At 42.9% G+C, this 24,959-nt stretch overlaps 1 protein-coding gene and 1 long non-coding RNA gene across 5 annotated transcripts in view; one reads left to right on the top strand and one right to left on the bottom strand.

Moving 5' to 3' along the window:
- The first annotated feature begins 11,300 nt into the window (after positions 1–11,300).
- Positions 11,301–19,578, top strand: LOC140103833 (uncharacterized). Of its 2 annotated transcripts, none has more exons than XR_011850192.1 (3): positions 11,301–11,340; positions 15,915–16,033; positions 19,415–19,578. It is a non-coding gene; the product is annotated as an uncharacterized lncRNA (long non-coding RNA). The 2 variants fall into 2 exon arrangements; XR_011850191.1 differs by lacking the exon at positions 11,301–11,340 and adding an exon at positions 11,353–11,440.
- Positions 12,500–24,959, bottom strand: part of LOC140103831 (flavin-containing monooxygenase 5-like) — a 52,465-nt gene continuing 40,005 nt past the window's right edge. For all 3 annotated transcript variants that reach the window (XM_072127083.1, XM_072127084.1, XM_072127085.1), the window contains 5 exons: positions 23,240–23,382; positions 19,398–19,594; positions 17,460–17,815; positions 17,301–17,373; positions 12,500–13,165 (listed from right to left, as the gene is read on the bottom strand). In XM_072127083.1, coding sequence (XP_071983184.1) covers positions 12,820–13,165; positions 17,301–17,373; positions 17,460–17,815; positions 19,398–19,594; positions 23,240–23,382 — 1,115 coding nt within the window. In that variant the 3' untranslated portion in view covers positions 12,500–12,819. The remainder of the gene's footprint in view (positions 13,166–17,300; positions 17,374–17,459; positions 17,816–19,397; positions 19,595–23,239; positions 23,383–24,959) is intronic.

Here is a 24,959-nt window from a genome sequence, read left to right as displayed (position 1 = left end):
TCAGAAATTATTGTGTCCATTGCCACAAGGAAGACATTAGCTTTAAAGTGCTCTTCAGGATCTTTTGCATCATGATGCTTTGATTTCCTTTGCCGCAGTTGTTGGTGGTTCAGTAGTTCCTTGGGAATCTCCATACAGTCTGCTACTGCACTAGCTTCAGAAAGTAAAACAGGCCACTTTTCTCTAAGCAGCTTCATTTCGTCAGAAAGAGCTTTAATGTTGGCAACTCCAATTTCCATTGAAATAGACCTTGATTGAAGAATTTTGTTTCTTTCCTCAAAGCTGGTAAGAACTTTTACCCAGAATGTTGCTAAAACCACTGCCCGAAAAGATGAAAAATAGTCATACAGACCTTGGGCATCTGAGTGTGCATCATTTGAAAGTTTTCTGGAAGCAAGAACTTTTTCCAGAGCCTTCAAAATACTTGGTAGGTTCTGTGCAATTGGCCGTACAGCTTCTATTCTTGAACTCCACCGAGTTTCACTTAAACCATGCAAAGACCTTCCGACTTCCTCAATCAGTGTGTTCCATCTTGCAGGGCTGCTGCTGAACAGTATATATAGCCTGTTTACACTACCAAAAAATGTCTTCATTTCAGGGCAGCTTGCGGCTGCATGTACTCCCACAAGGTTTAAAGAATGTGCAGCACAGGGACAAAACAACGCTGTTGGGCATGTCTCCTGGATTTTGGCTCTTACACCTTTAATTCTTCCAGACATGTTGGCTCCATTATCATATCCCTGCCCTCTGCAATCTTGGAGATCAATGGCATGTTCATTCAGTCTTGACATGATCATATCAGCGATTTCTTCACCTTTCTTCTGAAAAAAATCACAGAATTCAATAAATCTTTCTTCTATATTCCATTTTCCGGATCTCTGTAAACGTATCGCAAAACAATTACATTTTGCTCGGTGTGTGACACATCAGGGGTAGCATCACAAATTATTGCAAAATAAATTGCTGCTTTCCTTTCAGAAAGTATGGCATTTAGGACATGTTTTCCACAAATATTAATGAATTCGTTTTGTGTAGCCCAAGAAAGGTAATGAGCTGGAAGTCTCTTTCCCTTTTCTTGGCTAGCCTTGACTTTTTCTAAATGCTCTCTCAATACAACATCGTATCTTGCCAATATTTCCAAGGTTCCCAGAAAGTTGCCATTATGGATTTCTCCTATCCTTTGGGAGCTCCCCCTGAATGCCATATTCCGGGAAGCTAGATGCAATGTGACATCTAACAGTCTTTCTAAAAGTGCCACAAACTTATCAGCTTCCTTTGACAAATTTCTTTGAATCACAAAATCAACACCATGACCACCTATAGATTTCTGAAGTGTTCTCCAGCTCCAGTAGTGCTTTCTGTGTTGGGCAGATTGTTCATGCTCTGGCAACTTCATGTACAACCGATGCCACATGTACTTTGAAGGATCAAAACCATCCTTCCTACAGAGGATGCTTCCTTTTTTAGTGAATCGGTCATTAGAAAATGCCATACAAGTTGCACAATAGAGCACTTTTTTGCTTGGACTCCATCTCAGCCAGTCTCTTAAAATCTTCTCACGTCCATTTGATGACTTGGCATAAAGAAGAAAGTCACTGAAAGAATGGTCCTTAACATCTTTAGGTAGCGATTGTGCCATATTATTTAATTGTTCGGCATTGAAAAGTCCAGAGAGGACAATCTTCTCCCTTTCATTGTCCTTGAGGACATCTGGCCAAAGTGCTGGGTCTTTCCAGTCAATTTCTTCCTCACTTGACTGTTCTAAGGAAGTTAAGTTAAGGGCAACATCTCGAGTCTCAGGGTTAGAACGTACATCTGTGCTGGAAGGTGTTTCTTCTTCCATCTCTGTACAAGCACTGGAAGACATAACTGCGCATGAAGAAGAATCTTCTTCTATAGTGACTGGTCTTTTTGGGGACGTGGTGCAGGACTGTGTTTGTACACCTTCTTCTAATACTGCACAAGGTGGCACATTACATGTTTCATCCTCTTCTTCCATCACTGAAGAAATGCTTTCAGATGCAGCGTGACATGATGAAGCAGTCTGCACAATCATTTCCTCTGAAGTTTCTGTCCGTACTTCCTGAACTTCATCTCCCCTGTCACTTTCTGGCTTTTTAAAGTACTGCTCTATGACTTTTTTTTTCTTTAACTTTTCCTCTTCAGCTTTACGCTGTCTTTGCTCCTTCCGTTTTTGAGAGCCAGATTTGTGATGGTACATTGTTAGGGTTCTCAGAATTTACTAGCCAAGAGAAAATAATGGACTTTTGCTAGTAATCAAGGTCTATGAAACACTGCTTGTTATGTATAAGGCTGTGTTCATGGGTGCTTTTACACGTAGCGTGTTTGCTGCGTGTTTCTCAGGACGGACCTGCCCAGAAAACCCACTGCGGGTATTTTCCTTGTTGACTATAATGGGATCGGAATAAATCCGCAGTAGTATTGGATTTGTGGATTGTCAATGGGGAAAATACCCGCAGCGGGTTTGCTGAGCTGGTCCCGAGAAACACGCAGCGGGAAACATGCAGCAAACATGCTACGTGTGAAAGCATGATTGCTGATTGCTGCCTCCATTGCAAGTGACAGACCATGGGATGCCTTACATTATTTATTTGGAAGATGGGAAAAGGGCTTTTTTGAAGTTTTATTATGAGGGGGATTTATTGTACAAAAACCTTTTATTTCATATATGTTTAGGTGCCCACAGTAGGGCTAGTACCATTTAAAAGAGCCCTTTCACCAAATCCTTAGGACTTGTTCACATTGTATGGTGTGAAACTACAGCTCCCAGTATGGCCTGAAGAAGTGTAAAGGGATACTGAGAGTTGTTGTTGCATAAAACAATGCTACCACCCATCATTAGCTGTACATCACCCAGGTGACTACAACACTCATCATACACAGTCAGTAGCAGAATAATCATTTCCATTTAGTTACTTACAGGTGACGTCTTCTCCTGAGTTCTGAAGCTTTATTCTTTCTTAGTTCTGTAGCTTTATTCTTTACCAACACATTGGCATCCTGCAGACTGACACAGACTCATCTCAGTGCCACATGCTGTGCCCTGAATAAAACAGCAGCATTAGTGCTACACACAGCAGGGCCCCCAATAGTAATGCTACATACTCCGAGCCCTATGTATATAGTGCCACATACACTGTGCCCTCTGTATATAGTGCCATATGCCCTCTGTGTATAGTGCCACATTTTAACAAGTCGCATCATTGTGTTTATTATCTCTGTACAGTGACATCGCTGTGTGTATTATTCCTGTACTGTGACATCACTGTGTTTGTTATCCCTGTACAGTGACATCACTGTGTTTATTATCCCTGTACAGTGACATCACTGTGTTTATTATCCCTGTACAGTGACATCACTGTGTTTATTATCCCTGCACAGTGACATCTCTGTGTGTATTATCCCACTGCAGGAAGAGGTAAGTGGTCTGTGTTTGTGTGTTTGTTTTCTATTTTTCAGGGTCGTGAATGCAGAGGACTACGTCGGATAGAAATAGGGCCTCATCCCCCACCCCAGGATAGAAATAGGGCCTCATCCCCCACCCCAGGATAGAAATAGGGCCTCATCCCCCACCCTAGGATAGAAATAGGGCCTCACCCCCCACCCCAGGATAGAAATAGGGCCTCACCTCCCACCCCAGGATAGAAATAGGGCCTCACCTCCCACCCCAGGATAGAAATAGGGCCTCACCCCCCACCCCAGGATAGAAATAGGGCCTCCCTCACCCCCCACCCCAGGATAGAAATAGGGCCTCCCTCACCCCCCACCCCAGGATAGAAATAGGGCCTCCCTCACCCCCCACCCCAGGATAGAAATAGGGCCTCCCTCACCCCCCACCCCAGCCGCGGGAACGCGCCATCTCAGGTGCAGGCGAGCACAGGAGCAGGAAGCAGGCATCGGGCGCCGGGACCACGCGGCCACCGCCGGGAGCTCCGGGGCCGTGCAGGCGTGAGAGAGCCGGGGCCGCGCAGGGGTGAGAGCGCCGGGGCCGCGCAGGGGTGAGAGCGCCGGGGCCGCGCAGAGGTGAGAGCTCCGGGGGCCGCGCCGTCATGGGAGAGTTGGGAACTCGACCGCATCGGAGCACCGGGACTCGGCACGCGTCAGGGCCCACCGGAGGATTCTCCGGTACTCCGGTCCGGTGGGCCAGTCCGACGCTGTGTGCAGCACAGACCGCACAGTCTGCGGCCCACCGGCCGGGCCCCCCCCCCCCCCCTAGTGTCTTAGAGTCCGGGCCCCATAGGGCAGTTTGATGTTTTGTTTGATACTGCTGTTTTTCTGGAATAAATGCACAGTTTCAACTTGAATCCTGCTGTCCATGAGAGCTTTGTCATTGCCAACCCCCACATTTGAGCTGAACCCCTACAATGGGAAATATTATATAGATGAATATTGTTTATCATGGGGCATTCATTTCAGGGAGAAATTTGCAGTACTGTATAAGGGGAAGCATAGGGGTATGACATAAATTGGGTAAAAATGGAATATCAGTATTTTAAAGAGAAAAAAGAAGAATTATTAAAAGCTACTACTACTACAGGGTATGGAGATTGTGTGGAAGAATTAGGGGTTAATCAGGTGTCTATAAAAGTCAAAATGTGTGCCTCTCTGGCATTTCCTATTAATTTTCCTATTAATTCACCAAGCAAGCCAATTCTTCACTCATGTGTTATTGATCTAAGTTCATCAACTATTCTCTAGCCTACATATATTCATATATTCATATATCAATAGACCAATGTATTTATTTATTTATCTTGTACTGAACACTCATTCAGCTACACATTGACTTAATTATATTAATTATAAGAATGTTATGGGTTTATTTATTTATCTCTTTCATATCTGTAGATTTATTTATTCTCTACCGTATATCCACTCATTTAATCATCCATCTAATTATATGAATGTTTTTTACTACTTTGAAATTGTATGTGTATCCTATGAATTTTATTGGTGTACTATAATTATGAACTGTCCAGATATTATATGTTTTCATTGTCATTTTTCTATTAATTATGACATAAGACTTTCTAAGTGATTAGATTGCTATATTTATGTGACCTAGACCCTCTTTATACACTTTTTTTTTCTTTTTTACATATGTTTATTCCCCATACTAGACTCCGAAACGTGTTGTGTTCCAGAGATACAGAATAAAAATCCTTCCACATTACACTCTGTCTATGTGAATGAACCATGTGCGCCAACCATGATAAATACCCTTCCTATTCTACGGAACGCGATTCCATACCGGTGGTCTTGACGACCCATGTCCGCAGGCAGCACCGGGAGGCATTGACACCTGCTCCAACACTCCCTTAATAGAGCTGTGCCTAACCTAGCACAACCAGATCCTGTGTGCCTCTCTCTAATCTGTCAAATCACCACCACAGATTACAGCAATACTACTCTATGAGCGCTATTTGGTCTTCCCTTTTTCGCCTTTCTATACCCTACCCCAAAACCCAATAGCACTTACTCTGTTCTGGGCTGAAATAGCAGTTGACATCCACAGGTAAGGTATTGTTGTACTCAGGTGCAACAGCCCTAATACTTTGGGGTGTATTTTTACCTCTAATACACTCTGAATGTGTCTATATGTCTATGGGGCACATTTACTTACCCGGTCCGTTCGCGATCCAGCGGCGCGTTCTCTGCGGTGGATTCGGGTCCAGCCGGGATTCATCAATGCAGTTCCTCCGACGTCCACCAGGTGGCGCTGCTGCGCTGAAGTCCGCTGGATTGCCTCGAAATACACCGGCCTATCCAGGATGAAGGTGAGTGAAATTTTCGCGACACAATTTTTTTTTTAAATGCGGCTGTTTTTCCGAATACGTCGGGTTTTCGTTCGGCCACGCCCCCCGATTTCCGTCGCGCGCATGCCGGCGCCGATGCGCCAAATTCCGATCGCGTGCGCCAAAAACCCGGGGTAATTCAGGTACAATCGGCGCAAATCGGAAATATTCGGGTAACACGTCGGGAAAACGCGAATCGGGCCCTTAGTAAATGACCCCCTATGTGTCTATATGGGCTAAATTAGAAAAAAGTTTTATTAAATAATTGAAATGTAAAGTTTCCACTCAATTTTTCTTTGATTCCTGAGAAACAATTAAAGGGTTAACACCTTGTTTGGAATACTTGTAAGTTCATAAAATGGTGTTACTTGTGGGGGTGTATAGTACATATATAGTGCCATATAAGGCACTTCCAAACTTAATTGGTCACCAAAAAATATAGCTTTTTATATAAACCTTTTACTATAAACCTTCTAACATCCGTAAAAAATAACCAAACATAATAAATATGAAAATAGAAAGAAGACTAATGGCAAAAGTGTAACGCAAATAAAACTATATGTGTTATGACTTTTTGCCCAAAAAGTAGAAAATTTTAAACTTTGAAAGTCGTAATTTTTTTTTTAATTTATAAATTGTCAAATTTTTACCCCCAAAAATCCTAACAGCGATCAATGAAATTATACTACTAACATAAACAACAATTGTAGTGGCAAAAACTGGGTTGGTTTAAGATGCGCTGCCCGTAGTTAAGTCAAAGAGACACAAATTTCTTTTAGGGAGATATTTATTCATGTAGACACTGGACTACGCGTTTACCTGGTATTCTACCCCTTTCATCAGGTCCATAAAAGCAATTAGTCTGGAATCGGAAATCTATCAATAAACAACAATGGGGCACATTTACTTACCTGTCCGACAGAGTTCACCGAAAGTGAATTGTCTGACGATAATGTACTGTGCCGTGATTCACTAAGATTGTGCGCCCAATATATGGCACTTCCCCACTCAGGTCCGACAGAGTTCACCTTCTTCTTCCTGGTGCATGTAAGTGCATTGTCCTGCGACACAAATTGAAACAACAGGCGCTAATGGCGCTAATCTCTAATGGGAGTGGATGTAGGCTACATGGGCAGTTCTGTGGCTGATACACTTCTGCTTCCTGATCCCTCCCTAGTGTAGCTCTACCCTGGAACAACGCAATGTATCTCAACCCTGAAAAATGTATGTTTTCTTCCACTCTTCGCAGTCAGTTTGGAATTGGTATTTAAAGGATCCGCATAAACTATAGTCTATTAGTGAAACCCCTGAAAAGCATTTCTGAACATGTTAGAACCTTTGTCAAAATAAAATCAGTGGGCACGAAATCATAAAAAAAATATTTAAAAAATGTAAGGTACTTGGTCATTTTTGAATGTGTGCATCTAGCTTAATCTACCATCAAAATCCATAATGATAAACCAAGGGCACTCATAGACTCAGACACCAATACTGTGATAATCTACTTATATTTGTTATCCATGACCTCCTTTCTTCTAAAATCTAATTCACAGGCTGTTACACGGTGCGTGAGCACTGCCACGGTGGGATTACAGCAGGCAGAGGGAGGAGAAAAACCCTGTAAGAGCATAATGCAGCTAAAATCTGCTATGTTTGGAGCACTCTCAGCCTGTTAGGACGCTTCATACAGCCGTAATGGACAACTATTATGTACAGATATGCCACATGTGGTGAGGGTGTTAATTATTTGCTGGAGTGGGTCAGGCCAGCACTGCCATGCAACCTTTAGGCTCCTAGCTCCTTTTAGGCTGGGCTTCCCCTTTAATTGAGCCTGGAGCCACTCAGGCTCATTTGCATAATTTTTTAGCCTTTTTCCTCATAGACTGTAAGTTCTTGTGGGCAGGCCCTCACTACTCCTATTGTTCCATATGACTGTTTGTACTCTGTAATGTGGAGCAGGGATGGGTGTCTGGCTTCCTGAAGATGATTCCCAATGTAATTACATAAGGAGCCATTCAGGAGCCAGGAGAGCCGGCTCTTCTTAGTGAGCGGAGCCTAATGATCCAGGTTACTAAAAAGAGTTGGACTTCCCATCACTATCTGCTACACAGGAAGGATGCCATTACAATACATATAATGTTAATAAAAGCAATGACCCTTGGATAACCAAAAGGCTGACATATACACTCACCGGCCACTTTATTAGGTACACCATGCGGGTAACGGGTTGGACCCCCTTTTGCCTTCAAAACTGCCTCAATTCTTCGTGGCATAGATTCAACAAGGTGCTGGAAGCATTCCTCAGAGATTTTGCTCCATATTGACATGATGGCATCACACAGTTGCCGCAGATTTGTCGGCTGCACATCCATGATGCGAATCTCCCGTTCCACCACATCCCAAAGATGCTCTATTGGATTGAGATCTGGTGACTGTGGAGGCCATTTGAGTACAGTGAACTCATTGTCATGTTCAAGAAACCAGTCTGAGATGATTCCAGCTTTATGACATGGCGCATTATCCTGCTGAAAGTAGCCATCAGATGTTGGGTACATTGTGGTCATAAAGGGATGGACATGGTCAGCAACAATACTCAGGTAGGCTGTGGTGTTGCAACGATGCTCAGTTGGTACCAAGGGGCCCAAAGAGTGCCAAGAAAATATTCCCCACACCATGACACCACCACCACCAGCCTGAACCGTTGATACAAGGCAGGATGGATCCATGCTTTCATGTTGTTGACGCCAAATTCTGACCCTACCATCCCAATGTCGCAGCAGAAATCGAGACTCATCAGACCAGGCAACGTTTTTCCAATCTTCTACTGTCCAATTTCGATGAGCTTGTGGAAATTGTAGCCTCAGTTTCCTGTTCTTAGCTGAAAGGAGTGCCACCCGGTGTGGTCTTCTGCTGTAGCCAATCTGCCTCAAAGTTCGACGTACTGTGCGTTCAGAGATGCTCTTCTGCCTACCTTGGTTTTAACGGGTGGCGATTTGAGTCACTGTTGCCTTTCTATCAGCTCGAACAAGTCTGCCCATTCTCCTCTGACCTCTGGGATCAACAAGGCATTTCCGCCCACAGAATTGCCGCTCACTGGATGTTTTTTCTTTTTTGGACCATTCTCTGTAAACCCTAGAGATGGTTGTGCGTGAAAATCCCAGTAGATCAGCAGTTTCTGAAATACTCAGACCAGCCCTTCTGGCACCAACAACCATGCCACGTTCAAAGGCACTCAAATCACCTTTCTTCCCCATACTGATGCTCGGTTTGAACTGCAGGAGATTGTCTTGACCATGTCAACATGCCTAAATGCACTGAGTTGCCGCCATGTGATTGGCTGATTAGAAATTAAGTGTTAACGAGCAGTTGGACAGGTGTACCTAATAAAGTGGCCGGTGAGTGTAGATAACAATGCACAACTCTAGATAAATAGAGATGAATAGAATGAATAGAACTTTATCCCGTTGGGAAATTGTGGGAAAATGTTTCGTGCATCGCAGCTCCAGGCTAGTCATATCTCAGAGAAAAGTAAACAATCAATCACAAAAGCCAATAGTAGAAAATAAACAGTACATTATAATATAACTATATGCATAGTGGATGGGAGGGGGACGTTAGTATTTTGTTCCTGCCACTGTTTGGTTATACAGTTTGATTGTTTTCAGGATGAAGGAATTATGGAATCTCGAAGTCCGGCAACACTCCTGGTGATAACGATTGCTTATGGAGCTCTGTTGTAGTGGTTGCTTACAGCAATGGATTAAAAGTTTCTTCAGGCATCTGTTATGCCAAACCTCCACAAAGAGACTCAGTGCTTCTTCAATTGTGCTGTCTGGATGATTTTATTCAAACTGCTCTTTTTCTCTCCGTAGATGCTTAAAATTTTGATGGAAATGTGACTGTCATCGATGTACACACCCAGGTACTTGATCTATCGCTCTCCATTGGTTCGGAGTCCATTTTGTTCCTCCTCATAACGATCATCTTCTTGGTCTTTATGATATTGAAAACCAGGATGTTTCTTTCACTTCACTGATATTATTTCGGAATTCACTGTCATCGCCCTCACGGATGCAACCAACAATTACCGGGTCATTGGAAAATTTTTGTAGGTGTTCAAGTTGGCAGGGGTCCGAGTTGTATCTAAAGTCTGATGTTTAGAGGGTGTAACAAAATGGCAGTAACAGTCCCTTGCGGTGCTCCCTTGTTGCTGATAACACATTCACATTCGCACTTTCCATATCTGAAGACATTGTAGTGCGTTCCTCAAGCAGCTAAAGGACCAGTTAATTTCAATGGTGTCCATTGTGGCACTACAGCCCTTATTTCTTCACTAATATATGGGCTGATTCTATTGTATTGGAAGCACTAGACAAATCAAAGTAGATAATTCTTACTGAGTAAGATTTTAGCAGCAGGAACAACACTGCATATTCCACGTCCATCCTGTCATTGTATGTGATCTGGAGTGGGACCAGATGCCCCTTGACTTCCCCTCTTAGGTGTACAATCAGTGACTTTTCTAATGTCTTTATGATGTGTGATGTCACAGCACTAGGTCTGTAGTCATTGTGGCTAGTCTATTTTTTTGTCTTGTCCAGAGGCACAAGGTTTTCAAGCAACTGGTACCAAATCTTATATTAAATGCCATTGTTTAAAGTAGGCGAGAACAGACATCTTCAAGTCTGAATGCTTTGTGAATTGAGGGCTCTCAGCACATCAGGTACCTTCTCACTGTAAACTGTTAATAGTTAAAGGTGTATTCTAGGAAGAAACGCTCAAACGAATATTGTCCAAGACAGAGATGACCACAATAGATATCAAGTTCAATAAATACTTTTCCAAGATTGTTCATAAAACGTTCACATTTTCAACGACATAAAATGAAACTTTCCAAGTAACATGATAATAGCTTGCAATTTATAGACCAAAGGCATCGTGAGAAAGGTCTGAATGAAGATTTATTTGCTCACGATGCCGTTGATCTAAAAATTGCAAGCTATTACCATGTTACTTGAAAAGTTTCATTATATGTCGTTAAAAATGTGAACGTTTTATGAACAATCTTGGAAAAGTATTTATTGAACTTGATATCTATTGTGGTCAACTCTGTCTTGGACAATATTCATTTGAGCGTTTATGGAGTAAAAGGAGATCCTAGTCGCCATTTTACAGAGTATATTATATCCACATACTGTCATTTGCGCTTTGTATTCTAGGAATAAGCATATTTCAAATTGGTCATTACAATCTAAGCTAATATGTAATTAGTTGTTATTTAAAATGTGGCTCCCCTCAGCAGAACAATGTTGTGGACATACAATGTAATGGAGAATGCTACTGCTACTGGCTCTTTCATCAGTCCTGTGGCTTTGTCCCAGTGGAGTAGACACATGACAGAAGATGGCTGCTGGTCACATGTACACATCACATGTCCTCCACCTCCCTGGGCAGGACATGTGATCACCCCTATGTTTGGCTGTAGTCGGTTGGTAACAGAGCATCCAGCATGGCCAGTGTTGTGGTGAGACGTCATCTCAGTGTGAGACGTCATTTCTTCAACGGTGCAGTGATGGCAGTTACACACATCATTACAGAGAGCAGATCATGAGAGGGAGGAGCTGGTACTAAGAACTGAAGGATAATGGGAATTGTAGCTGTAGATGGCGGCCATCTTGGAGATAACTCTGGAATACTTTGGAAAGCTCACAAAATTTTGTGAATCATAACAAGCAAACAATTTAAGCTCCATTTTGTCATTAATGATGTGGAGTTTTATTGTTTTTATTTATTTAAAGCATTATGGGTTTTTCTATCAAATGTTCATATTCCTGGAATATTCTCTTTAAGGGCAATGATGCTGGTGATTCATGGCAGTGTTGCCAATACCAATTTGGTGCTGTTGGTGACACTGTTGGTGCTGGTACTGGTGTAAGTGTGGCTGGTGGTGGTGCTTCTGGTGGCGCTGGTAGATTCTGCAGGTTCTGGTGCCAATGTCAGTGCAGCTACTGGTCATGAGGTGCTCGGATTCTGGTTCTGACCAGTGCTGCTGTCATGCTCATTGCTGTGATACTTCTTGTGCTGAAGACTTTACAATGCTGAAGCTGCTGGTACTATGCCTCACATTACTTACTGGAGCTATGAGCTGGTTGTCTGGGCTCCAATGACCGGTGCTGATGGCTGGGCTATGCAGACTGTGTGCCATAGGGGCTGATGCTATCTGCAGAAATTGTGATAACAGCGATAGCCTATGGGAGGTCCGACGGAGGAGTCAGGGGGCCTGTGCCGTTGCCGGTGGCTGTCTATGCAGTCAGTGCTGGAGTGGCTGATGATGGCTGGGGTCACTGTGATGCTGGCTGGGGTCACTGTGATGGCAAAGACAACTGCCAGCGCCAGTATGTCATTAAAGCCTTTTCAGGTCACATCCATTAAGGGGTTCTATAACTGAAACTTATGCATCATGCAAAGAAAGGTTGTTTATCATCTTTTGGGTCCACCCACTTGACTTCTCAGTCTTAAATGACCAAAGGCTTAAAGAAAATGTTAATGCGATTGGGAAAGCAATCTTCTCAGCATTTCCTGCTCTAAAAACTATACGCAATCTGCTAAAACCCATGTGATGCACGGCTCTTCATAGTACAGGTATCAGAGCTTTGTCTTATAATATACTCTGATAACTTACATTATTACATTACCAGGACAGAGTTTATTAAATCATTGCAGTCATGGATCGTGAAAACGGTATAATTTTTCTTGAACCATTTATAAACATTAAAAAAAAATACTATTTTAATCACGATATTTTTCTAGTTAGTAAAGGATTTGCCCATTAATACAACTTATCCCTTATCTCTACTGAAATGACAGAGGTAGTAGGGAGCATTTATTATGTCTTCTCTGCCACTTTTCTTGTATAAAGTTTTATTTGCAGGCAAAACTTTGATATGAAATGTGAAGCTGAACTAAGAAGTGAATGCTACATTAGTTGTGGTTGTTAATACAACTACATAGCGATATAAATTGCAGCAAAAAGAAGCAGGATCCCAAAGATCTTAAAGAGTAATGTAAATGAGCCTTGAGAACAATTGTCGCTCATGCTTCTTGTCTTCAAGGGCTTGATTATTCGTTCATTCTGGGTTAATATGGCTTTTCTTGCGCCTTCCCACTGGCCAGGTCCAGTCAGACGGTACTGGTATGGAGTGCACGGCCCAAAGAACATGTCCCAGGCCAGCTTAGGATCTGACAAGAACAGCTTCTTAAAATTAGGTTTGCAGCCTATCTCTTCTGCGACTTCATCCATGTAATCCACATAATCCACTTGTATGGTGTGACGCTCACTCTCAACATACCTGTTTAGAAATATGGAGCAGATTATTTCTAGTAGAACATTATTATTTTCCATTGTAATGCTTACACATGGACAGAAAAGTTTACCCCCAAGCCCCTAACAATAGGGGCATCAGAAACAATACAAATATGTAAAGAAAGATGATTACAGCTTTCCAAATATTCTTCTGGCCTGGTTGACACCTGGCAGTTTTGTGACATTTTTATACTTTTTTTTTCTAAATAGTTATATTTCCTTAAAAAGCACCCGTCAAGGTAATTTGGGACACTTAACCACCCACAGGTCCTTATGGACTTATGGACAGACTCATGTAAGAAGTCCCTGCTCTGTATGTTCCATGCAGAGACCATAATAATAGTTCAGCGCTGTTTTCTGGTCGTTATTCATGCATCAGATTTAAAGGACACCTGTCACCAGGTCTCTGTAACTATTACTGTCACTACTACCTGTAAGAGCAGCTCACAAGGATTCCATCTCAGCATTTATCTAGTCAATTCATACATTAATCACTATAAAATCATCTTTTTATTATGTAAATGAGGTCGCACACATGGAAATAGAAAGTGATGTTATCCCTGTTACCCCACCCCTGGCCCCTGCTCATGTCTGTGTGTAATGTATAGTAAAGCATTGCTAGTGTCTGTGTTTTACCTGCTGACATGCAGTGCCCTGCTATACACATGTGTGAGACACAGACATCATCTACATAAGTACCTTACATGCTCTTCTATACACATGTGAGAGGCACAGATATCAGCTACACAAGTATCTGACATGTTCTGCTATACACATGTGAGACACAGACATCAGCTACACAAGTATCTGACATGTTCTGCTATAAACATGTGAGACACAGACATCAGCTACACAAGTATCTGACATGTTCTGCTATACACATGTGAGACACAGACATCAGCTACACAAGTATATGACATATTCTGCTATACAAATGTGTGAGACACAGACATCAGCTACACAAGTATCAGACATGTTCTGCTATACACATGTGTGAAACACAGACATCAGCTACACAAGTACCTGACATGTTCTGCTATACACATGTGAGAGACACAGACATCAGCTACACAAGTACCTGACATGTTCTGCTATACACATGTGAGAGACACAGACATCAGCTACACAAGTACCTGACATGTTTCTGCTATACACGTGAGAGACAGAAATCAGCTACACAAGTGCCTGACATGTTCTGCTATTCACATGTGTGAGACACTGATATCAGCTACACAAGTACCTGACATGTTTCTGCTATACACGTGAGAGACAGATATCAGCTGCACAAGTACCTCACATGTTCTGCTATACGCATGTGAGAGACACAGATATCAGCTACATAAGTGCCTGACATGCTCTGCTAAACACATGTGTGAGACACAGACGTCAGCTACACAAGTACCTGACATGTTCTGCTATACACATGTGAGAGACACCTACATCAGCTACACAACTGCCTGACATGTTCTCCCATACACGTGTGAGAGCCACAAACAGCATCTACACAAGTGACATGTTCATACCACACAAGTGACATGTGAGACAAAGGCATCAGCTACACAAGTGCCTGACATGTTCTCCCATACACTTGTGAGAGACACAGACATCATATACACAAGTGCGTGACATGTTCTCCCATACACGTGTGAGAGACACAGACATCAGCTACACAAGTACCTGACATGTTCTGCTAGACACATGTGAGAGACACTGGCATCAGCTACACAAGTGCCCGACATGTTCTCCCATACACTTGTGAGAGACACAGACATCAGCTACACAAATACACAACATGCTCTGCTATACACATATGAGAGACACAGACATCAGCTACACACGTACCTGACATGTTCTGCTAGACACATGTGAGAGACACAGGCATCAGCTACACAAGTGCCTGACATGTTCTCCCATACACTTGTGAGAGACACAGACATCAGCTACACAAATACACAACATGCTCTGCTATACACATATGAGAGACACAGACATCATCTACACAAGTACCTGACATGTTCTGTTATACACATGTGTGAGACATGTGAGAGACACAGACATCAGTACAGTTCTCTTCCTATACATGTGTTCAGCTATAAACCTGGATGCATCCTGGAGCAGTTGAATCCCTCATCCAGCACCAGGCAGCACATAGAGGAGCCAGCACCAGGAATGTCACATCCTTATATAGGCTGTCAGTAATTTCTATAGGAGTATCTTAAACACACACAGGCTGCAGGGGGTGCCAGCACCAGGAAGTATAAAGAGGAGCCAGCACCAGGAGTGTAACCCCATTATACAGGCTGCCAGTGATGTGTATAGAAATATCTCAAACACACATAGACTGCAGGGGGCGCCAGCACCAGGAAGCACATAGAGGTGCAATGCTTTCTAATGGTAGTTTATGAAAGTATATTTAGTTTTGGGGATTAATTTGTTCTCTTTAATACGGTGCTTGGTGTCCTCTCCCTGGAAGACTATGTGGTCCATGAGTTGTTTCATTGACTGAGCACTTTTCAGACCTAAGGAGCATGCCTATAGTGCCACAGAGGATAAGGTCACAGAGGAGCCAACTTAAGCTGCAATTATAATATTTCCTAGGTGAAAGAGACCAGTAGAGCTGCTTCAAGTGTGAATGCATAAGTAAAACCAACTCTGTGATTACAGTATAACATTTTGAACATATTTGAACTATACACCTATTTACAAGGCACATATACATATTTATATATCCACAGGAATTGCCTGGGATTCATAGTTCCAGCTAAATCTTGAGCATGACCTCCTTTCATGGCTGTAGGAAGCACAATGTTGCTGACAACTGAAAAATAAAACTGACAAGGTACGGGGGACACTGGTAAGTGAAAATATTGTGAAAATATGTGTATATTACAAATGTGTTCAAAATGCTGTACTCTAATAACTCAGGTCCATTATGGTTAATAAGCAAACCCTTATTAATGTAATAAGAATAGGTTACCATTATAGACATCTCAGGACTCGTCTCATCAACTTCAACTCTTCACATTCATAAACGAACTCTACTCCACCAGCACATATGTAGTCTTCCTCTAGCCCCAATCATTCCTGAGAAATTGTTTTATTAGTTTCATCACCCATTGTAGTAAATGAGCTCTCTACTGCCATTTGGGCAGTCTGTGGCAGGTGTAGGTGGCATATTGGAGCACAGTTAATGTACAATGCACTATATGGAGTTTTCCTGTGTATGGTGCAGAGGGCACCAGATTCAGGAATTGTGGCGTACATTCTTCATGAATCTGGCACCCTTTGAACTGCTCCGACAGAGGGCACCAATTTTATCAAGGGCCGTGCGACACAATTATGTCAGACTTTGCATGTTAAATCTGGCGCATGGTCTGACTGATCACAGGAACGCTCATTTCAGCGCAGAAATTTATTGCATGAAGAATAGTGCAGCCGTAGTGCAAAAGGGTTGAGTGTGACACATATGTGTCTCGAGCTTGTCTTAAAAAGTGTCTAGAAAGAACGTGCAAAGTCCAACAGAAAACTGGAGTTTAGTAAATGTGCTCAATGGGGGTCATTTACTAAGGGCCCGATTTGCGTTTTCCCGACGTGTTACCCGAATATTTCCGATTTGCGCCGATTTCCTCTGAATTGCCCCAGGATTTTGGCGCACGCGATCGGATTGTGGTGCATCGGCGCTGGCATGCACACGACGGAAATCGGGGGGCGTGGCCGAATGAAAACCCGACGGATTCGGAAAAACTGCTGCTTTTAAAAAAAAAAAAGTGTCGCAAGACTTGCACTTACCTTCACTAGGAATAGGCCGGTGAATTTCAGGGCATTCCAGCGGGCCTCGGGGAACTTCAGCGCAGCAGCGCCACCTGGTGGACGTTGGAGGAACTACCTTAGTGAATCCCGTCCGGACCCGAATCCACCACATAGGACGCGCCGCTGGATCGCGAATGGATCGGGTAAGTAAATCTGCCCCATTGTGTTCCAAAATTAACAAATTTGCTTATGAATGGTGGGGGTGAGAGAAAAATTCTCCCCATGGTGGAATTAGCTGAGTTGTGCCTATAGGATGCAAAGTGTTGGAGTTGGTGCAGGCAGTATGGTCCTCCTAGTACAAAGGTGCAAACCTCTTCTGCATGTCTTCTCTTCTCTTTGTGATCTCAGCCTTCATTTCACTCATGGATGGCAACTTGTTTATACCTAGAAACAAGGATTGGAAACTATTACACAGGATATAACTTATCTTCCAGGTCATTAATATCTTTTAATAATGCAAAAGGTCAAACCTTTGAAGACTCTCGTAGCCCAGCGAGCCTGAATCTCAGAGATGGGCATTATAGCCCCAATTGGTTGGATGTAGCCAATAAATGCTACAGTTGGTTTTTCCAAATGTGGTAAAAACATCATTTTATATAAAGGCGCTTGGTTTCTTTCTACTTTTATAACTGAATCATCAAAAAAAGAGAAAAAAAATTTGTATCCAGTGGCAAATATCACAACATCTATGTCTTTCTCTACGGTCCCATCTTCAAATATCACATCCGATTCCTGGAAGCGCTTGATGTTGGTCTTCATCAGAACTTTGCCAGAAATAATGCGATTGGGGAGATCATCACTAACAGTAGGATGTTGGCTGAGAAACCTGTACAATTGTATAGAAAATATATAAGTTATTTTCTGTAAGTAGTTGCATAAAAATTATCATGACATAATTTTTTGAATTATTTTTTTGAAATTTGAATTGTTTCTCTTTTGATGGATTTAAGGAATGGCTCAAATTCAATTAAATTTCCAAGGCAGCTCATCACATTATACATACACTTGTATCTGTGCACAACATGTTATAGAGCAGGAGCAGCTAAGCAGATATTACATAGTGTGACAAAACACCAACTCTTGAGTGACATCATGGGGGGCATCTATGACAGAGAGCCTCAACTTCAGCACTTAAAACCTGCCTACCTACACCAGATGGTGCCTTTACTGTAAACTTTACTCTCCTAACCCTGGTGTTCACCAAAGTGTGTGTGACCTTAGCAGCCTGTACATATTTTTCTAGCTAAAGTTTGGTATTGACTATAGTTTATATATTTATCATTTATTTAGATCCCTGCTCTTTCTATGTTTAGGTGTCTAATTGACAGTCCAACTTTGTCATTAGGTTTATCTTAGCATAGAGAGAGAAGGGATATATGTGGGCTTGGTTAGAGCCAACATCCCCTTTAAAACCCTTTCATGACCCGTGACGTAATAGCAGGTGTGAGTACATGGACAGGGCTCACGGGCTGAGCCCTCTCCATAGCCGCTAAGTCTTTGCTGCATATCGCAGCAAAGACTTACCGGTAACACCCGCGATCAGTGCTAGCACCAATCGTGGGTGTTAACCCGCACATCGGTACCAGCAAAGCTGCCGGTGGCTTCAAAAAGATGGCAATGCATGGGCACCGCCATCTTGTTGGAGATCGTCGCTCCCTGTGATGTCATTGGGGAGCGGCAATCCATTGCCATGACGGCCTTGGGTCTTCCGAAGACCCGAGGCTGTCTCGTTTCAATCATTTGATTACAATGTGCGATTTGCATGGGGAAAATCCCCATATACTTCCATACAGTACAGTACATACATAAATTTGCTCTAATTTAGCATTAAATCCATTTAGTTTCCCTCAAGTAAATCCACTGAGCACTGCATAGTGCACATACAGGATGTATATGGTGACCAGCCTGGCAGCTTCCATCACGTGGAAGAGCATGGAACATGTAATAAGTGGTAGTACTCATTCGTACACCAGCTATATGCAGTCTATAGCCTGTGCTGTGTAAGGGTTAATCTGGACAGAGCTGATACTGCAGATGACAAGGTGGAGGAAGTGAGCAATGAGAAGAGCCCGGACAGGTAGAGAAATTTCTGTAGAATCATAGACTGGGATGGAGGGACTGATAGGGAACAGGGAGATCTTGTACCTCATTGGTAAAATTCTGTGCAGGAGACATCTGCATACACATCCATCTCCACTGCATTCACTGTTTAGAACAATTCCAGCTCTAATAAGTTCACTGTGAGCAGGAGGCAGCAGCTACTCCCCTCCCATGAATCCATAGTTTGTTTACACTTTGTTTCTCTGATGCATTCCAGGGCTTATCAGCACATGGAGAGTAGGCAGCCATTGCAGCACTAATGTAATCTGAGGGCTTTAGCTAGGAAAAAGTAATAATTAAATTTTCACCTGTGCTTCGGTTTTAGGCCAAAGTTGTCATGGTCAACTCTGGAGTTGACTTTACGTTCCAGGAAGCTGTTTGCGAGTGATGGGAAAGCATCTTGAAATATTGCAAAGAATCGCGTGAACAGGACAATGTCCAATGGAAGGCCGCTATCAAAGACACGATTCAAAAGCCACGTTCCTCTCCTGGTGCTGAGAAAAACCTAAAAAAAGAGGAGTGGTAATAACATCACAATCGGTTTTTAGTTGACAATGCATAAGTTGAATTTACATCAAAGATATAAATCCAGTTCATGGTTAGCAACCTATGTAAAGTCTTGGCAATACATAAAGTTCATTGTGCTTTTCAGACAAAATATTCTCCCTTTATTCTATGAATTTAATTATTTTTTACAATCCAGTGTACAGTGTGGACTTTTTCTTAGTGACCATGCACAGCATCCGGATCAGGGGTACACCGGATCACCATGGACAATGACGTAAGTGGTACCCGGTTTTCACCAGAGCCCACCGCAAAACAGCTTGGACTTGCTGCGGCGTGGTACCACCGGGTTGCTCCACAGGCATGACTTTGTCCACAGGGGGGGTCAAGGAGAGGTACAGAATCGTGAAGCAGTGATGGAGTCGGGGAGAGGCAGGAGGTCAGGACAGGCAACACGTGATCAGAGTCGGGAACATAGCGGAAGATCAGGATAGGCAGCACAGGAATCAAGGTCACAACGGGAAATCATTATAAACACACAGGACAGAGGGAACAAGCTTTTTCGTCCCGGCAGGGGACACAGAAAGGGGCCGGCAATTTATCAGGGCAGGCAGCCGGCCTGGCCTTTTAAATCTTAAAGAGCCCGGGAGCACGCACTAGGAGGCGGGGACAGGTGCGCCAGAGCGCAGGGACCGCCGCTGGAGCCAGGGAAGGTAAGTGAGGCTGCAGACATGATCCATGGGGCACAGGGAGGCACATGGATGTGCCAGCGATCTGGGAGCACCTGTGACACACAGTAAGGACATTTTGGGGCACTTTTACTAAGGGTCCGAACACCGCATTTTTGTCGGGTTTCCCGACTTTTACCATTTTGCCCTGAATTGCCCTGGCTTTTTGTCGCACAGGATCGTTGGACAACCCAACTGACAACCCGTTGGACAACCCAACTGATTCGGACAATCTGCAGAATTTAAAAAACAAAAAGTGTGTCGAAGATCAGCACTCACATGCACCGGGAAGAAGAAGATGAATGCCGGCGGACCTCAGCGGGGGAAGCGACACATGCAGTTAATTGGACGCACAATCTTAATGAATCGCAGCAGACCCGAATCCTCGTCGGACATGCTGGATCGGCGGCGTCAACGGGACAGGTAAGTAAATGTACCCCATTCTATGCCAGGTTGCACAGTGTGGATCAGTCAGAGTGCACAGTGTAGACAATTTTAGTCTTAGTCAATGAACACGTTGTGGACATTTTCTTAGTGAACCTGCACAGTGTGGACATTTTCTCATGGTCAGGGTGAAGTATTGGCATTAGATTTCAACGGAAAAGTGTGGTTATTTTCTCAGTCAAAGTGGACAGTATGGACACCTTTTAATTAGAGTAGTTAAATTAGTGCTGTGAGTAATTATTTGATTAGGGGCTAGCGCGCCTTTTTTAAATTGAAGACACATTTTCTCATAAATAAAATACAAAAAGTTAAAAAATAAATAAGAAATAAATATGTCAAATTATATTTTAAAGGACATCTACCAGGATAAAGGATGGTAAACCCAGAACACTTACACATACTATTTTGTGCTCCCACTGGTTAGCATCTGCACTTTTTTAGCTTCATATGCCCTAGTTTTTCCAAAAAAATGCTTTGAAAATTCTGCAAACGAGCCTGAGGGGCTCTGGGCTACATAAGTGTTAATGAAGACTGGAGGCCTTAAGGTTCATTTGCATAATTTTAAAAGCTTAAAGATGAGAGGATACTGCCAGACAGGACACACACCAGTATATCAGTGTGCTTGGTTTACAATCTTTGATTCTGGTGGTAGATTTTCTTTAAAATAAAAAAATGGACATAACAAGCAAAACAATCTAGAGTTTTTGGAGAGTTTCATCCAGTAGTTGACAGCACAGATAGGGGGAAAACCTCAGAGACAGCCTCCGATTAATTTTTGAGGTCATAAAAAGAGAAAAATGGAATCCAAGCTGTGAAAGATATGTCACAGAACAGACCGCCTGCTGACCATATGCACATAAAGGGAAAAAATGGTACCTTGGTGTTATACGTTTCATCAGATGTGAAAGAATCTGTTATTGTGGCTCCTAATGGATGTATTAGTAAGCCTGCAAACTTCATACTTTCATCATTCTGCTGTGATGTTTTATGTAGCAAGAATCAGCACTAGATGGTCATAGTAAAAATTCAGGGGGTCATTTACTAAGGGCCCGATTCGCGTTTTCCCGACGTGTTACCCGAATATTTCCGATTTGCTCCGATTTCCCCTGAATTGCCCCGGGATTTTGGCGCACACGATCGGATTGTGGCGCATCGGCGTCGGCATGCACGCAACGGAAATCGGGCGGCGTGGCCGAACGAAAACCTGACGGATTCGGAAAAACCACTGCATTTTTTTAAAAAAATGTGTCGCGAAAATTGCACTTACCTTCACTCAGCCCGGCTTGGTGTATTCCAGTACGTTCCGATGCTCTTCAGCGCAGCAGCGCCACCTGGTGGACGGCAGAGGAACTACCTTAGTGAATCCCGGCCGGACACGAATCCACCGCAGAGAACGCACCGCTGGATCGCGAATGGTAAATCTGCCCCTCAGTGTTTTTCCTAGAAATAGCACCACTCGTGTCCATGCTCTAGTACTGCAGCTCATCTACGGTAAGGGAAATGTTTAAGGCTGCAGTAGCACATGAAGCTTGGTGGACGGTCTCTGAAAGAAAACATGCTCTCTCACAAATTACCTTCTCTCTCCTATCATAAATGGCCAACTATTAAACAACATCTAGCAAGTCAAACAATGAGACCTTTGCTATCGCATGTTAGATGGCTGATCATTTTTGAGCAATGTGAGGTCACATTCAAAAAGTGTCGAAACCAAAATGACCAAGGTTCATTCTCTATACTACAAGTCTACAACCATTAGTACCATGAAAGCCTTAAAGGGAACCTGTCACAAGGAGACCCATTTTTAGCTCTCCCCCAGTCCCCACAGAGCATAGTACATACGCTGCCAAAGTGTTTTTGTATTAAAAATTGGTTTTACAGAAAAAAGATATGTTATATTGTACCTGTCATTAGCATCTGCTGTAAGACTAGGCAGTTGCCAAATGGGAGGGGCTGGAAAGGAGCAGTCCCCCCCCCACCCTTGGGAAACATGTGACCTTTTCAAATATATGAATAACTCCCCACACTCAGGATTGGCTGTAGAGCAGCGGGGGTGGCGCTAAGCCAAGTGATGGGTGTTTTCATATATTTGAAAAGGTCACATGGAGAAGCTGTTCCCCAAGGGTGGGGGGGGAACTGCTCCTTTACAGCTCCTCCCATTTGGCAACTGCCTAGTCACACAGCATATGCTAATGAAAGGTACAATGTAACATATCTTTTTTTCTGTGAAAACAAATTTTTAATACAAAAACACTTTGGCAGTGTATGCACTATGCTCTGTGGGGACTGGGGGAGTGCTCAAGATGGGTCTCCTGGTGACAGGTTCCCTTTAATGTACTGGCTGTGGATACACTTTGGCTTTCAGACGTTATCAAGCAGTTAATTGCCAGGTCACTGGTTGGCAACTAGATTTCTGCTCAACACACAAAGAATTTTCTTTTGGCTTTTTTTTACCATTTATTTTTTTTTATGCCTACCTGTTTAGCCACAGAACTGAGTTCCACTGCAAGATCGACTCCTGTATTTCCAATACCAACCACAATTATTCTTTTGCCCTTAAAATCGTCAGGCGTTTTGTAGTCACGGCTATGAAAGTACTGGCCCTTGAAAGTTTCAATTCCTGCCAATTAAATAAACAATGAAATATGTTTTAGCCAATTAGTAACTTTGGGTGTAATCACTTTGCTTATGACTTCTACGAAGGCTCTTCTACCACAAGAGCCAGAGACTTGAGGCTCCATTCACAAATGGCTATTTTTTTGCTGTGGTCTTAAATGCAGCAAAAATGCAACTGGGAGGGACTTTTAGGAACATGTAAGACGTATGGTTTGCATTAGTTAGATGCAAACCATGTGATACTCATTCCAAAGCGCATGCACTTCGGTGGAAACACATATACACATATGCATTTTGGCCAAACCCCTCCCAGGTGCATTTTTTCTGCATGTAAAAAAGCACCAAAAGCACCACATGTGAATGCAGCCTTTGAAGGGGTATAGCATAATTATGTTTAATTAATTTCTGTTGTGGATACCAGAAGCCCATTGATGTTTATCCTGTGCAAAAATCACACAGATCACCAAGGAATAGTCAATGGGGGACATTTATCAGTACTTGTATGCCGCTTTTCCGGTGTAAAATAATCGCAATTACTAGTGAATTGCCAGTAGTTGAGATTCATTCTTCTTTCATGGGGGGCACGGGCAGCAGCAGAGTCGGCCTGTACCACACCAGGGCGCTAGTTTTAGCCTGCAAACCTTCACAGGCTACAGTGCAATTCTATGGCAGATAGTGCCTGGCGCAGAATTGTCCACTGGCATAGCTGCCCACAAGGTGTACAAGGTGTACAGCTGCCAATGATCTGTTTGACATAAGTGATTAAAAGAAGTGAGCTACTTAACAAAGCATGGTGTTCTTTCTAGAACTACTGTTTTATATAGACAAAGATAAATTAAAATATAAAGCTTCACGTTTACTGATTGATGTGCTCCCTGTAACTAAGAGGCCTGCCAGGACCTGTGGGCCTTGTACACTTTCTTTTTAGGAGTTGATTCTAAACACTGCACTGCCTTGGACTTTTCTTAACCTAAAATATAATGTGCCATGTTCTCCTCCTCTTGCTCTATAATGTGCAGTCTGCAGAAAACACACTGGCCCAGATATATTATTGTGTCTGCAACAGTTTTTTTGTCTAAGTTTGCTTGAAAAAAGTGTCTTTGGAGCTTGCATATGTATATATTTTGTGCTTACGGCACAATTGTGTCGCCATTGCACTTTGTCTGACACTTTAGAGAACTGTGCACCTATGGGCGTGGTAGTACTTAGTCATAATTTGAGACACATTTATGTCTAGAATCTGACAGAATTGTGGCGCTAGGTGTAGACTGAAACAAAAGGCGCAACTGTGTCACATCCTGAAAACAGACCAAATTATTTAAGAGCATGTGCCACTATTAAATAATGTGGCACAAAGTGCACATTAGTGAGGCAAACTGCACTGAGGCAGATTGCACCAGTTGTTATATATCTGGGCCATTATGTACAATCACATCACACATGGGGAGAGAAAAAGAACTGGACCGCACACCCACACATCACACAATGATTACTGCCACTAGGCTACATTATATAACAAACTTGGGGTTCTTAATTGCATTTTGATCAAAATGTAATCACTTCACGGTGACCTCTTTATGT

The sequence above is a fragment of the Engystomops pustulosus genome, chromosome 10, assembly GCF_040894005.1.
Source record: "Engystomops pustulosus chromosome 10, aEngPut4.maternal, whole genome shotgun sequence".
NCBI lineage: Eukaryota > Metazoa > Chordata > Amphibia > Anura > Leptodactylidae > Engystomops > Engystomops pustulosus.
Note: the sequence above shows the minus strand (reverse complement) of the source record. Positions and strands in the feature narration are given on the sequence as shown.